Source organism: Diceros bicornis, chromosome 11 (assembly GCF_020826845.1).
Source record: "Diceros bicornis minor isolate mBicDic1 chromosome 11, mDicBic1.mat.cur, whole genome shotgun sequence".
NCBI classification, from domain to species: Eukaryota; Metazoa; Chordata; class Mammalia; order Perissodactyla; family Rhinocerotidae; genus Diceros; species Diceros bicornis.
In genome coordinates, this window is record NC_080750.1 from 72028765 (window position 1) to 72043599 (window position 14835).

At 58.6% G+C, this 14835-nt stretch overlaps 1 protein-coding gene across 1 annotated transcript in view; it reads left to right on the forward strand.

The window, feature by feature from the left end:
* Positions 1–2922: 2922 nt before the first annotated feature.
* The window catches only part of GFRA2 (GDNF family receptor alpha 2), a 35837-nt gene continuing 23924 nt past the window's right edge, over positions 2923–14835 (forward strand). The window contains exons 1-2 of the mRNA XM_058549834.1: positions 2923–3604; positions 8832–9146. Coding sequence (XP_058405817.1) covers positions 3565–3604; positions 8832–9146 — 355 coding nt within the window. The 5' untranslated portion in view covers positions 2923–3564. The remainder of the gene's footprint in view (positions 3605–8831; positions 9147–14835) is intronic.

Here is a 14835-nt window from a genome sequence, read left to right on the forward strand (position 1 = left end):
GGATCCTAAGGATCCAGAGGAACGGGGTGACATTTTATGAACACATTTCTCTGAACCAGGCATCTGACTAGCTGCTCTGTGGACAGTATCTCACCTCATCTTTACAAAGTTGGTTTGTTGTTAATCCCCCCATTTTATAGATGAGATAACTGAGGTTCAGAGAGATTCAGTGGCCTGTGGCTGCTGTGTGTTCATCTGTGTTTCCTCTACAGGTCTCAGCACAGGGAGCCTTACACGTAGACACTCAGGAAACAACAGTGTGGCATTTGGACTCTGCCATCTCTAAGCGCAGCTCAGGTGGAGGGTTGGGGTCAGCAGAGAGTGGGGTGTAGTGGGTGACGCTTGTATAGACAGCACGGAAGAGAGGGCCCAAGGTCAGGTGCCCCACAGCCACAGCAAGCTGAATGCTGGTGGTGGCTGGTGTTGTCCACTGTCCTTGTGAAGCCTGGGTGATCTCAAGTGCCTGAAGGGCCCTGGCCACTCACTTCCTGCTACCAGATTCCCCTTGCCCCCCTGTGGGAAGTCAGTGGGAGCCACCCCTGGGTGTCCACTGCTGCTTTCTCAGCTCCTTCACTGGAAAGGAGGCAGGGCAAAGCTCCTATATGTTCTCTACCTTATGCCTAGCCAGGGTTAAAAGAAAGTTTAAAAACTTTTTTGTGGGGGGAGAAAGGAGAGGGATGTGCTAAGCACTAATCTTGCAGCCTGGAGTAGGGAGCTTGGAAGAGGGAAGACCTGGGTGGGATACCAAAGTGCCGGGCGGTGCAGGGTATTTTGCCAACCAGAAGGCCCAGAAAGAGGGGAGGGGAGGGAGAGAGTTTACTTAACTAACATCAGGGTCCCAGCCTCTGGCCTCCAGTGCAAGACTATCTGGCAATATAGTTCCTAGCCAGTTTTCATCCTTTAACCTACACTTTTCTGAAGCCGGTTCTGTAAGTCCCCCAATTTTTGGAAAGAAGCTAGGAAACCTTGTCGGATGTGAAGTCATTTCCTAGAACCGGAGAGGCCCTGAGAAATGACAGGGAGGGCAGCCCGGAGGGGGCTTTCCTCAGCTCCAGTCCCCAACCCCTCTTGGGCTAGGTTCCTCCAGTAACCCGCTAATGGGAGACGGGGTGGAGGCGAGGATGGGGCGAGGGCCGATGCCCTAGCATGGGCCAAATGAGCGCCGTTTGGAGGAGCCCCGGGCTGAGCGCTCCCAAGACTGGAGAAGCCGCGTTCCCGCCTAAACCCGCAAGATGGAAGTTGCTCTCTCTAGCTTTCCCACTAGCAAAGGCTGCTGGTTTTATGAGTGACCCCTCCCTTGGCGCCCAGGTCGATTTCTAGCATTTGCTCTTTTCCAGAGTCTTGTTCATTTAAAAAAGCATCTTAAAAGGCACTACCAGATACACCTTAGACCCAGCCTAGACTCGGTTTTTGGTAGCGTGGAACGTTTATGAGGCATTGCGTGTACCCCAACCCAGCACAAGCGGTGCGCGCGCGCGGAGCTGTGTGCAGGAATGTGTGCGCCAAAGCCGAGGGATGCAGGGCCGCTCTAACGTAGCTGAGGATGTGTCGCGGCGAGCGAGGGGCTGGGGTGCCCGGTGTGCGTGGGTGTGTGCCCCATGCGCACCGCGGCGTGTGCCCCTGCGTGTCCACAGCCCCGCCGCCTCGCCCCGTCTTGCCGGAACGTGTTAGCAACCTCACCTCTTTCAGCCCTTTCCCAACCAGACGCTTCCTTTTTGGTGTTTCTGGGCATTTACTGTAAATTCCGTGACTAAAACAGGCCGGTGAGCCCAGACCATCGACAGATGGATCAATCGCCCCCTTCCGAGCTGGAGGAGGGGCACCCCACCCAAAGCCTCGGAAGCGGGGAGCTGCCGGCTGCCTTGGGAGAGCTCCCCGGAGCCTAGCCCGCCGCCCAGCCCCGGTCCGGGTCGGTTTCGGGACGCTCCCGCCGTGGGGGTGCGAACCCCCGCCTGATCCCTCCGGAGGGGTTCAGGCAGGTTCGCCGGCCTCGGAGGAGGCGGGACAGGGCACCCCGGAACCGTAGCCTCCTTCGTCGCCGGGGGAGGGGAGACTACTGGCAAAGGAGAGTGTCGAAGGGCTCCGACGCTGGAGCGTGCGGGGAAAGTTCTCGGGCTCCGCGTGGAGAGCACACGTATATGCATGCGCGGGGCTAGACCTGGGCAGGCAGGCTGCGCGGGGACGCTAGGCGCTGGCGCTGGAGGGGGGTCCTTCTTTTCACTTACATCTTGGGGAGACGCTTTCCTCCGGCTCCCTGACCAAGGGCGCATCCGCCCGTAGAGGGCGGAGCCCCCTCCCCAGACTCCGGCCACCAAGTCGGGCGTTTTCTAGCGCCCCTCCCCCACGCTCCCGGGGTGGCTCGGGCGCCCTGGACTCCACGCCCTCGGGCCTCAGCTGAGCCTCCCCAGGCCTCCGAGACCGTTGGCCGAGGGAGCGGGGGCCGGGGCATGGGGGTGGGAGGGCGCAGCGCGCTCGCGGCGGGGCAGTGGGTGGGGGCGCGCTTTGGGGGAGCAGGAGGTTGCGGAGGCTTTGGTGGGCTTGAGCCGTAGCGGCGAGGAGCCGGTCAGTTTCCGGCAAGGCAGCAGGTCAGTCCGGGGAAGGGCGGGCGGCAGAGCAGAGGGAGCCAGCGGCGGGGCTCTCCTCTCGGCCAGCGTTCCCCAGCGCCACCGCCATCGCCGCCGCCGCTGCAGAGTGTCGCTGCTCCGCCGCGCTCCCGCGCCGCCAGCCGCCTGGGAGCCGGAGCGCCGAGCCCCGGGCGGAGAGGGGCGCGGGCGCGAGAGCCACGGCGAGGGAGCCGCGAAGGGGAAGGGGGTGGGCGGAGGGAGGAGCAGGGAGAGAGGAAGAGGGGGAGGGAGAGAGGAGAGCGAGGGGGAACTGGAGAGAGCGAGAGCAAAGAGCGAGAGCTGAGGAGAGGAGAGGAGGGAGAGCAGAGAGAAAGACACACGCACGCAGAGACACACGGTCACTGGAATTCCATTAGAAAAAGTGAGACGAGCAAGGGTTAGCGGGAGAAGAATTTTTTGAATCTTTTCTTCGTCTTGGTGCGAAAGAAGCGACTCGGGTCTCTCGTCCTCAAAGCTCCCACTGGATTGTTCCTTGGCGCTTACACCCGTCGGCGGATTTCTTTGCTATTTGCATTTTATTCTGACCCTGACCCTCGCCGCCTCTTTCCAGCCCTTCACCCACACATCGCCTCTCCCCCACCTCCCTAGGCCCCTCCCGGGAAGCGCTGGGGGAATTGGACCCGCGGGGACTCGCGCCTTCCCGGACGAGCGAGGGACGGCAGACCTGAGGACCGGCTGTCGGCTGTCGAGCGGATACACACACAAACGTGTGTGTTGGATTTTAGTGGGCAGGGGGCGTCGAGAGGCAGCCCGCCGCACTCTTTTCCTCCCAGTCCCTCCGGCCAGAGGAGAATCGCAGGACTCGGGAGCTTCACCCGGTGGACTAGCTGAGATCTCCGCATTGGATTAGGGGCTGATTATCTCTGCTTGGCTATTATTGTTATTATTATTATTATTTTTACCCAAGGGAGAAACAGAAAAACTGTGGGATTTATTTAACATGATCTTGGCAAACGCCTTCTGCCTCCTCCTCTTTTTAGGTGAGTACCTGCGGACGGCGAGAGCAGCTTGTCCGCTGGAGCCTGGGGGGCGGCGCGGGGCCGCGCGCTCGGGCGCCGGCGAGCAGCCGGGAACGCGGGGGGCGAGCAGGGCGCGGGCGGGCGGGAGACAGGCGGAGAGAGCGCGCCGCGGAGCGAGTCGGGCCTGGCGCTGCCGAACCGATCGGGCCGGGCGACGGGGATGCGGGCGGAGGGCCGGGAGCCGCGGTTGGCTGGTTACGCGGGGGACTGGGAGGGAGACTCCCAACACCCAAACCGTCGCCGCACACCCGCGCACACACACTCGCTCACTCGCACAGTGATAGGACTCATTTCCCTCAAAATAATGGGTTCAAATTGCAGCAACTAAGAAAAAAATAAATCCAACTCTTGATCTGGAAGAGGAGGGAGTGGAGAGGCTTTGTGGCGGGGAGAGAAAAATCGTGTCAGTCCCTTTTCCGTGGGCTCCCGAGGCGATTGTGGTGGCGGGCGAGGGTTTCTCCAGAAGCTCCTGCTTGGACGTCTGTGGGGGGAGCGCTGCCAGCCATCTCCCACCTGCCAATCAATCTCTGGGAAATGCACCCGGCTTCCCACTCCCCAACCCCTTCCCAGCGGCTCCACTCCCTGGAACACTTTTCAAGTTTCTCTCCACCCTTTGCGCTCCCTGCGGCCCAGACCCCAGCCGGATGGGCGGGCGGGAGTTGGGGGTTGTGAGCAGCCCTTCACTGCCTTCCCTTTGCTGCCTCTGGGGGCCGGGGACCCCGTAGCTGGTGGGAAGAGGAGAGAGGGAGGCCAAAGTTTGCTTCCTCTGGTGAAGAAGGAGAGTGAGGGAAAAAACCGGATCTGAGCAAAGCCCACTGCTCATTCTGTGAGCCGCCTCCTCCAAGGGGAGGAAGGAGGCGCTGCCTGGTGCCGGTGAACCCGGGCAGTCTCTTTCCCACCCAGAATTCCCTGCCCGTCGCCCCCTTTGATGCAGCTGCTTGAGAAACAGTGGTAAAGAGAGCATTCTGGGGGTGGAGGTGAGGAAAAGAGGGTGTTTGCAAGGCTGTGTGCTGACCAGGAGTCCCAGGCAAGGCTGGTGGCCAGGAGTAGATGCTCCAGAGAGGGGGCCAGGTAACTTGTGTGTGTGGGTGTATGTTGAAGGAGCACTCATCTGCTTCAGTGTGGGTGCTGTACCTGCCACTCTGGCTTGCTGTGTAGCCAGTGGTGAGCCAGGCTGCTCAGCTGGGTCATGAGCACCCTTTTCCTCCTGGACCAGGAGAGAGAGGAAGGCTCGGGAGGTAGGTGCTTGTCACAGGAAGATGTGGATGATCTAGAGGACGACTAGGACAGGGGAGACAGTCAGTGTTGGTCGGGCCCTGGCCCTTTGTCCACCCCCTCCTCTGCCCTCTCCCGAAGGACCGAGTTCCCCAGGGGGCAAGGCCCTGATCTAGGGTGTGGCCTTCACGCCTGCCTCCCTCAGCCTGAGGGTGAGAGGGGCTGAGGGAGGCAGCTGTGAAGGTGCTCTGGGCTGCTGTGATCTTGCAGCCTTTCGCTGCAACCCTCTGCAAGCGGACTCTCATTCTGAAGGAGCTATTATAAAACCTGACCTTTTCTCGCACTGCTGGTTTGAAAACCTGGCTTTCTGGGGCCAAGAATAAGCAGGGTGAAGGAAGAAAGAAAATTGTATTTCAGGAAAAGCAGCCAGATTGTCCACTGCTGAGCTGCACACACCCCGGGCCGCCAGGGCTCCCAGGTGTGGGTGCCTTCTGAGGTCTCTGGTGGAGGAGGGCAGTGTGGGCCCCTCAGGCACCTCCAGGCCCAGACCCCCATGTTGCGGCAGCCTTTTCCCAGCTGAAGGGGCTGAGGAGTGGACTCTGTTCTCATGGTGTCTGTGGGGGTGTGTGTGGGGGCATGGTCAGAGACGCCTACCCTGGGGTCTGCCACCCTGGGGGCTGAGTGCTGAGAGGAGGAGTGAGAGCCGGAAAGGAATAGGGGGCGGCCAGCTGCCCCGGTCACAGCCCTTCAGTTCCCTTCTCTTGAGAAGCCCCTTTCCAAAGCCAGGGTGAGGGGTTAGCTGAGTGAGCACAGAAGTTTGCAAGGCTCTGAGTTAGGCTTGCCATGGAGGAAGGGATAGGTTGCTGTAAAGGAAACTTCAGCCTCAGAGCCCCTTTCCCAGCAAGGAGCCCACAGTTGGGAGTTGGTTGGAAATTCCATTTGGGGGTGAGAGTTTTCTGGACCTTGAGACTTGGTGGGCAGTTTCAGTTGGGGGCATGGTGAAGCATGTTCCCAGGAGCAGGGGCCTTCGGGGTGCTCCTCCCGAGGTTCTGGGCGAGGTCTGGGGGTGGAGAGGCCTTCCTGGCCCAGCCATCCTGACTGCCAGTGTTGACATGGTCGGAGAGAATGAGATGAGGAAAGTGGTGGGGGGCGGGGCTGATCAGAGGGCCCACTTCCACTGTAGCTCTTGGGGGGACATCCGATGCAGGAGGGTCCTTGTAGCTCTGTGTGGTCTCTCAGTCTCCTTGTGTCTCTAGAAGCTGCTCTACATGTCTTTTCTTGATGGGTGTGAGTTTTCCCCTGATCTGGAACTTGGACTCTAGGATACCTTCCAGCCTTTACTCTCCTGGAATTGTTGGCGAAAGGCTCTGAGTTGCTGTGATTTATTTCTCTGGCTGGCTTGATTAGTTCCACGGGTCATGACACTAACTAAAAGAGTCAGGGATGGGTGGCAGTCAGGGAGTTTGTGCGGTGACAGGATGCACCGGACCTCTGCAGAGCATCTTCCTGCCTGGATCACATGTGCCAGCTGGCAGGATGGGGGAAGCCCTTGCTTTTGGCACAGGAGTCTAGGCTTCTGTAAGGACTTTCCCTTGGGGCTGTAGACCCCATCTGTAGAGCAGGAGGAGTAAATGTTCTCATTGCTCCCATCTCCTGGGCTAATGTCCTGACCTTTAAGCCTGCCAAGGATGGCCCTTTCGCCGTCTTTCTCCGACAGTGCAGCCTCAGGGGCAGTCAGGGTAGGAGGGGAGAAGCCTGCTGGGATGCTGGGGTGAGCCAAGTCAGTGGGAGGCCCAGGACTGGGCCATTCTTGAGGCTCTAGCAGGCTGGCTGGCAGTCTGGCTGGGTGGGGGCAGCATTTGCCAGGGAGTCTGGTTAGCTCAGCGGCTCCTGGGTGGCCCAGATGCACGCGAGTCCTGCTGAGGGACCTAGGAGTTTGCTGAAGCCGAGGAATAAAGCTGCTGCCTCAGCTTGGGCGGAGGACATCTCTCCAGCCGATGCCTGAGCGGATGCCCGCTGTCCATGCTGGCACTCCATGCTGGTTTCTTTTCTGGTCTTGTCTCTGCCTGGCGACAGCCTTCAGCTCCTCCTGTCCTGAGGCAGAGGTGTGTCAGTGGGAGAAGGAAATGCCTTTTGCTCTGGACCCCGAGGACGTCTCCACTCCAGGCCCACCTCTGCTCCTCTTTTCCGCCTTCTTGTGGGCTAGGCCCGGTCCCTCTAGGAGGGATGCCGGCTCTGTGGGGAGTGACAGGCTCTCGGTGCAGCCTTCTGCCTCCAGGTGTCGCTGTCTCCCTGCGGTAGCTCCCCTGAGCAGGGCCTCCTAGGGGAGGAGTGAGAAGTGGTGGTTCTGGGTAGACGTGGGGAGATTCTGTGGGATTCTGAGGAGGGGACTTCTAGCCTAGGATCATATTATGTTTTGGGGCAGGATGGAGTGGAGGAAGCCTCCCCGATCATTCCTTGGGTCTTGGAAAAGCCAGTCTTGGCTCTGGGCCGTGGTCTGGGTCTTTTCTAGGGCAAGATCTGGAATGAAAGGCTGTGAGAGGGCAGGGAGACTGAGAAGAGGTCTGTGTCTAGAGGAAACCATTTTAGAGGTTGATTTGGAAAGGACCAGGCGGGCTTCTTCCTGCCCTTCACTTCTAAATCTTTTTCCCCGACCGCTCCCCTCCGAGGACTGTGGGTTTGGGCACACTGGGGACTTGCAGTCAATGGATGAGAAGGGTGCCCTAATTCCTGCTTGCTCCTTTGGAGGGGGAGGCTCCGTGTGTGGGACCAGGGGCTGAGGACCAAAGCTCTTTCCCTTTTGCAATTGATTTATTGTTTGGCTTTTGGAAAGAAGAGAAAAAAGGAGAGACAGACGGGGAGAGGGTTTCAGGGGAGGGCAGGGAGGAAAGGAAAGAGAAAAGGAAATAGGAGATGATGGAGAGAGAGAACACAAGGCCATTTGAAGAGACAGGGTGATGGAGAACTAGACCTCTTAGGAGGAAGTCAGAAAGAGAAGTGTGTGAGAGAGACAGGGAAAAGGCACGTTCAGAGGGCTAGAGGGAGAGAGGGAGGGAGAGAGAGAGAGAAAGTGGAGTTGTTCGTCAGGCATTTTCTACAGCAGTTTCTTTTGGCGGGGACTGGGGTAGAATATGTCCGTGGAAGGCACGTTTTCAGGTCCTGGCTGGAGTGAAGCTGGGCTGGAAGGTGTGGAGGGGCTGGGCTAGCAAGGGGTGGCTCCTCCCTTCTGGGGTTGCCTCAGACCACAGGGTTAGGTTGGTCTCTCTGGGTCTTCTCTTAACCTCTTGGAGCTCAGAATGAATAGGCTAGGGGTCTGAGGGGCCTTTTTGGCCTTGTGTGTGATCTTGAGTTGTCATCTCCCTTCTTTGGGCCTCAGTTTCCCCCCAGTAAAATGTGGGGGCTGGACTGTGTGGTCTCTAAGGTCCCAACAGGCTATGAAAATTAAATTATTTGCTGCTGCTTTCAAGGCTCAACCCAGCGCCTTGCCTGGCCCTCTGGTTGGACCTGAGGTTGGGAGAAGTCCCGGGTAATATGAAGATGCGATTCCCCCTCTGCACATGCTGGAGGGCCCTGCAGCTCCTGGCCCTCTGCTGAGGCTGTGACATTCTTCTCTGGCCTTCTGGCGTCTTAGATCTCTGTGGTCTTGAGCAAGGGCCTTCTGGCTTTACTGTGCTGTGCTCCTGGGGCCGTGGCCCGGAGCCACGGGCTGGAACCGGAGGAGAATCTGGTAGAGCCAGGGCAGAATGGCAGCTTGAGTCTGCTTTGGGTTTGGGGAGGGGTGGTGGTGTCTTGGGATCCTTTAGCAGCCCTTCCTCTGATCTCTCTGTTGGGGAAGGCAGCATGGAGCTGGCCTTGATGTGCTTTGGAATAAAATGGGTATGAAGTTCCCAGAAGGGCCCAAGCCCCCAGGCTTGTCTTGGGTCAGAGGTTGTGGTGCCCTCATTCATGCTTGTCTTCCCTCCCCACCACCCAGACGAGACCCTCCGCTCTTTGGCCAGCCCTTCCTCCCTGCAGGGCCCCGAGCTCCACGGCTGGCGCCCCCCAGTGGACTGTGTCCGGGCCAATGAACTGTGTGCGGCCGAATCCAACTGCAGCTCCCGCTACCGCACGCTGCGGCAGTGCCTGGCGGGCCGGGACCGCAACACTATGCTGGCCAACAAGGAGTGCCAGGCGGCCCTGGAGGTCCTGCAGGAGAGCCCGCTGTACGACTGCCGCTGCAAGCGGGGCATGAAGAAGGAGCTGCAGTGCCTGCAGATCTACTGGAGCATCCACCTGGGGCTGACTGAGGGTAAGCCTGGGCGGCCCTCCAGGGGGAGGTGCGGTGATGGTGGTGGTGAGGGTGTGTGGGGGCCCAAGGTTCAGAGCGAGGACTTGGTGATGGAGTGAATTGTCTCGCTCTCTATCTCCACCTGCCAGGGGTACCTAGAACCCAGAGGAGGTAGCTGCTGACCTAGGAGGGCAGCTGTTGTTGGAGGAGGCCAGGAGAGACGAAGAAGAAGGAGGGGTGACAGCTGAGGAGGAGAGGGCGAGGCGGTGGGAAAAGGAGAACAAGACTGGAGAAAGGAGAGGGGAGCAGAGGTTGGGGGAGAGGAATAAACCAGGGAAGGACAGATGGACGGACAGCGGAACGGAGGAACGTGTGAAGTGGTAACAAGAGAAGGTGAGGCAGGAGTTCCTGGGCGGATGGGGTGGTGAGAACGGGAGGAGAGAGAACGGCAGGCTGTGCGCATGCAGAGCTGTGCCGCAAGAGCAAACCGGCCCCTACTCCCCGCTGCCCGGCGCTGAGCTGAGGGCTGTCCCTTCCCATTCTTCCTGCTCCCAAGAGGCCTGCCCTGCACGTGGCTTCCTGACCACAAGGCTGGCCTGGGCACCTCCTACGGGGCTTGGAGCAGTGTGAGGGCAGCGGGGCCTGCATCCCTTGGCAAGCCCCCTCCAAGTCCCAAGGCAGAACCTGTAGTCCCCCCACCCCCCAACACCCACCTCCCCCCTTTCCTCCCCCTCCAGACTGGAGTGTGGAGGATTTGCAGATACTGTGGGAGGGTGGCCACTTGGGTCAGACGTTCATTTATTAATTCAACAACTGTTTATTGAAAGTTTACCGTCTGCTAGGCATTTGGGAACAATCGAGAACAAGCTGGGGCAGCCTCCGCCTCCGTGGAGCTCATAGTCTGGGGGATGTGGATAAGTCAGTGGCTTTCTGTCATCTGGTGGTGTGAGGGCTGTCAGAAAGCACCGGGGGCTGTGGTAGCACTGAGGAGGGGCACCTTCCTGGAAGACGCAGCCTCGGAGCTGAGACTCGAGTGAGCTGCAGTTATGGTGAAGGCATACGGGCAGAGCGTGGGAGGTGGGGGGGAGCCTGGGAGAAGGCCTGTGTGTGAGAGAGCTGAACTCGCTCACAGACCTGCAAGTAACTCAGTATTGTAGGGGGGGAGTAGGGGCTGCAGTGGGGTGAGGAGGGGGGAGCGGGTATGGGGTCTGGCGAGCAGCGGGGAGCCCTGAAGGGTTTTCAGTGAGATGATCCATCTCTGCTTCAGGACAGTGTTCACGTGGTTCCAATGAAGAGAGTAGACTGGAGAGTGTTTGGAGGCCACTGTGAGATACAGGCCAGGAATAACGGTGGCTGGACGAGGGCAGCGGCAGGAAAGAAGGGTCTGAGAGCTGTTTAGGAGGTAGAATCAACAGGTCTTGGTGAAGGGAGAGAGGAGCCAAGGACAGCACGTGTCTTCTGTCTTGGGCAACTGGGCAAGTGGTGGGGCCGTTTACAAGAAGCAGCGGAGGTGTGAGTGAGGGAGGGCTGGGAGATGCTGAGTTTATTCTGGGGCCTGTGCCTCTTGTTTGCCGTGCCCTGCAGATAGCTGGGCCTGCAGGGCTGGAGCTCAGGAGAGGAAGTAGGACTGGACGTGGAGATTTTGGAGTTGCCAACAGCCTGGTTAGGTGCTAACCAGGGCTGGGAGTGGGTGCTGTCACACTGGGGGGAGGGCAGGGACAGAGCCCCGGGGCCACTGACATTTAGAGATGGGCAGGGGAGGGGGACAGCCCGGTGGCGCAAGTGGTTAAGTGCGTGCGCTCCCCTGTGGTGGCCCGGGGTTCGCAGGTTCGGATCCCGGGCGCGCACTGACGCACTGCTTGGCAAGCCATGCTGTGGCGGCCTCCCATATAAAGTGGAGGAAGATGGGCACGGATGTTAGCCCAGGGCCAGTCTTCCTCAGCAAAAAGAGGAGGATTGGCAGATGTTAGCACAGGGCTGATCTCCTCACACACACACACACACAAAAAGAGATGGGCGGGGGAGGAAGGGAGGCCTGCAGGGGTGCTGAGGAGGCTCTAAGGGAAAGAGGGAGGGCCAGCGAGACACCTCCAGGGGAGCTCATTCTCACAAGAAGGAGAGTCACAGCCTTCAATAGTTCAAGTCCAGCAGGAGAGGGTGGACAAGGGTCCCTGATGCCATTGGGTGAGCTTCTTAGTGGCTGCTGGGAGCAGAAGCCTGGTTGGGGGGTGAATGGGAGCCAGGGAGCTGGAAATGATGACTATGGACAACAGCTTCTACAAGTTTGGTCTGAAGAAGAGAGAAGAACGAAGAATAACTTTTACTTTTTAAATATTCGAGAGGGTTGAGCAGTTTAAATTCTAAGGTAGGAGAGTGGTGATGGAGATGCTGAGGTGAAGAAGAGTGAGGGATATTCTTGGAACCGTGCCCTTGGGAGAGGGGAGAGGTGGGCCAGGGCACTGGGAAGGGGTTAGTCTTAGGTTCGAGGAGCAATACCACCCCCAGCTGCTGGAAGGGAGGATGGAAACGGATCAGGTGTGGAGGCTGTATAGCGAGGGATTCCTGACCAGTGGCTGAGGTGGTTGGAACATGCCCTGAGCATAGGAACGAGCTGGGCATGTAATTATTAATAGTGTCACCACCACTAGTAACAAAGTAACTGCTCGTGAATCAGGCGGTCACTCCTCCCACTTCCAGCACCCTTGAGTCCTAGACCCAGAGTGAGCAGAGGGACACTGCCCCAGCACCCTGCTCTTGACTCTGAGACGAGGAGCTGTCTTCCTCCTGAGGCTGACTCTGTCATGCACAGAAAGTTAAAGTCCCTGATTCAGCGAGCTGGGTTGTTTAGTTTCTTGTCTTCTTTCTGGCAGCCTTCAGTTTCAACCCAAGGGAGATTGGGCAGTAGGCTGGGGTGGGTGTGCCTCGGGCTGCAGAATGGACAGGGAAGGGGACGGGAACTGCCAGCTAGACGAGCCAGTGGGCCGCCTGAGGACCGTCCCACCTGAGTGGCTCCCTCCAGCATCACTGCATCAGAGCACAGAGGACCTGGCTGGAGAAGTGAGGCGTTTTGAGGATAACGATATGCATGTTGTGCATTTATGCTGCATACTGCCGTGTGGTCGTCATCGCCCTTTCCACCCAGGAATGCCTGACTGAGACGGCTTCGTTCTGAGTCTTGAGATGGTTTGTTGGTTCATTCACTCCACAAACATCTGTTGAACACCGACTGTGTGCTTCAGAGGGTGAGGGCACGAAGAAGCCATGTTCCCTGTGCCAGCCAGCGTCCAGGCTGGGAGACCCTTCTCCTGGGCCCGCTCTAGAAAAGCAGACCCTGCTTTCCTCCTTCCTCAGAACCCTGCCTTCCCCCTGCTGGGATCCCACAATCCCTGGCCCCTGGGTCTGGGGGCCGGAGGTAGTTCCTGCCTGGGGCTCACCAAGGGAAGCCGAGGGGCCCTTTAACAGCAAGTAATGTTCCTATGAGTGACAGGATCCAGCTGAGAGTGAACTGTTCATGGTGTGGCGGAGTGGTCCCCCTGGGGGAGGCTGCACGCGCTTCCTCCCTATTCCTTAATAACACTCAGTAACCTGCTTGTGCCTGGGGTGGGGCGAGGATCTCAGAGAGGAGAGAACCCTGTGGTTCTCTGTTGAGAAATGCAAACCTGTGGGTTTGCATTTGGATTCTGGCTTCTGCTTGGTCCACTGGTGGGCATATTCCCCTGGAAACTTGGCCCCACCTTCTCCCTCTACCTGAGGCTGAGCTTGTGGTGCAGAGTCTGAGCATGTGGACAGAACTGGTGGTGACAGGAATGTGGCCTCTGCTGAGCTTCTAGACAGTCCCAACTGCAAAGGACCTCGAGGTCATTTGGTCCCACCCCCATTTGGATGGGGAAGCTGAGGTGCAGGGAGCCCGAGTGGCTTCCTCGGGCCCCCGACTCCTTATCTAGACTGCTTTCCACTGCCCTGGGGGAGAGCCTGTGGCCTTGGTCCTGTCTTCCCCTTTTGTCATCACCCCACCATAACCACCAGTATTTACACGGAGGGGCTGCTGCTATGGAACCTGAGCCAGGCTTCTTGCCTTCCCCAAAGGTGGCACTGAAGTTCAGGATCACCCTGGCCCTTCAGACGAGAAGAGCAAAGGCTTCTCCTGCGTGTCCTCTCCCTGGTCGTGGCCCGGGAATCTGACATCCTGGGTTTGGTGCCAGGGTGCCTGAGTGGCCCAGGTCTTGGATTTCCCACTGGTGAATTCTGCTGCAGGACCAGGTGACATGAGTTGACTTAAATTCGATGGGCGCCTCCTAACCAGTCCTGGAAGAGGCTGTTTTCGCCCAGAGCTCCCCCCACCCCCCCAAGTCAGTCATACTATCTGATCTGTGCTCAGGTGCATAGCCGTGCCAGATGCAGTAGGGAAGGACCGGCCCTGCTCTGGGTGAGCGTCCGGGGGCAGGAGGCTGATCCTATGAAAAGTTAAACAGCAGCAGTATTTGTTTAAGAACAATTTGGTTTCAATAACACTTTTTATTTTTGGTGATAGTATTCATAATGGTTAATACTTGGACTCTGGGGCCAACAGCCTGTGTTTGAAACCTGGCTCTGCCACCCACAGCTGTGTGGCCTTGGGCACATTACGTAGCGTCTCTGTGCCCCAGTTCCTTATCAGTAAGATAGGGAGAATCATGGTGCCTACCTCATAGAGAAATCCAGAGGATTAAATGGGTTGGTCCATCTAAAGTACTTCCAGTAGTGCAGGCAGGTAGAAAACACAGTATAACATCGTTTTTATGATAAAAGTGCTTCCTAAGCTCTTACATTATTTGGCCCCAACAAATAGCAATGGCTGGTGACCCCACCATGGGCCATTGGGGAGAGTGGAGGACATTAAGACCATACAGGCCCCTGAGGCCCTGCAGGCCCCAGGGGGAGGTGGGACTGGAGAGACCTGGAAGTATGGGTAACGTTTGGAAGGTCAGTTGGCAAATGGCAGCGGGGTGCTGCCTGTGCGTAAGGCACCCTGTGCGCTAGGCGTTAAGGGCATAAGGGTGCTGCTTTGAGGTAAAGTGAAGGGTGGGCCGTTTCTCCAGGGGAATGCACTTCCTCTGTGTCCCCGGGGTCTGTGTCCTTTTCTGGGGATCTGTGGGGTATGGCAGACAGACGCCTTGCCCTGTGCACGAGCAGAGTGCTAGCCTCTGGGTGACCTCACGGGCCTGGCTGAGCCAGCTCCCCATGGTGGAACCTGAGGCCCCTTTTCTGGGTGGCAGGTGGCCCCCATGGATGCTGCCCCCCGATGTGCTCCCCCTTAGGGGCTGCCTGCCGTGGCGCTGGGCTCTGGGTGGATGGGAAATCGATGTGGAGGCTGTGGGTCATCAACTGTCTCCCGGCCCCTCGACACACGCGCGGTCTGAGTGACTCTCCATTGATTTCTCCTCATGAGTGTCTCAGGAGCATGTTTCCCTTCCTGCTGGGGTGTTGGCAGGGGGGCACGAGTCCCGAGGAGGTGGTGGGGCGTCTCCACAGCAGCCCTGTGCCACTTATCTCTTGTCACTCACTTGCTTTCCCATTTGCTGAGCCTCTGATGCTCCCTGAAGCCTCGAGGTGAGGTCTGAGAAAGACAGCAGGTGGTGGGGAAGACAGGAAGGGAGTGGAGGAGGGGCCGGGCAGGCGGGAGCTGGGCTCAGGCCTCGGCTCAGCGGACCTTTAGCTCTTCCAGCCAGAT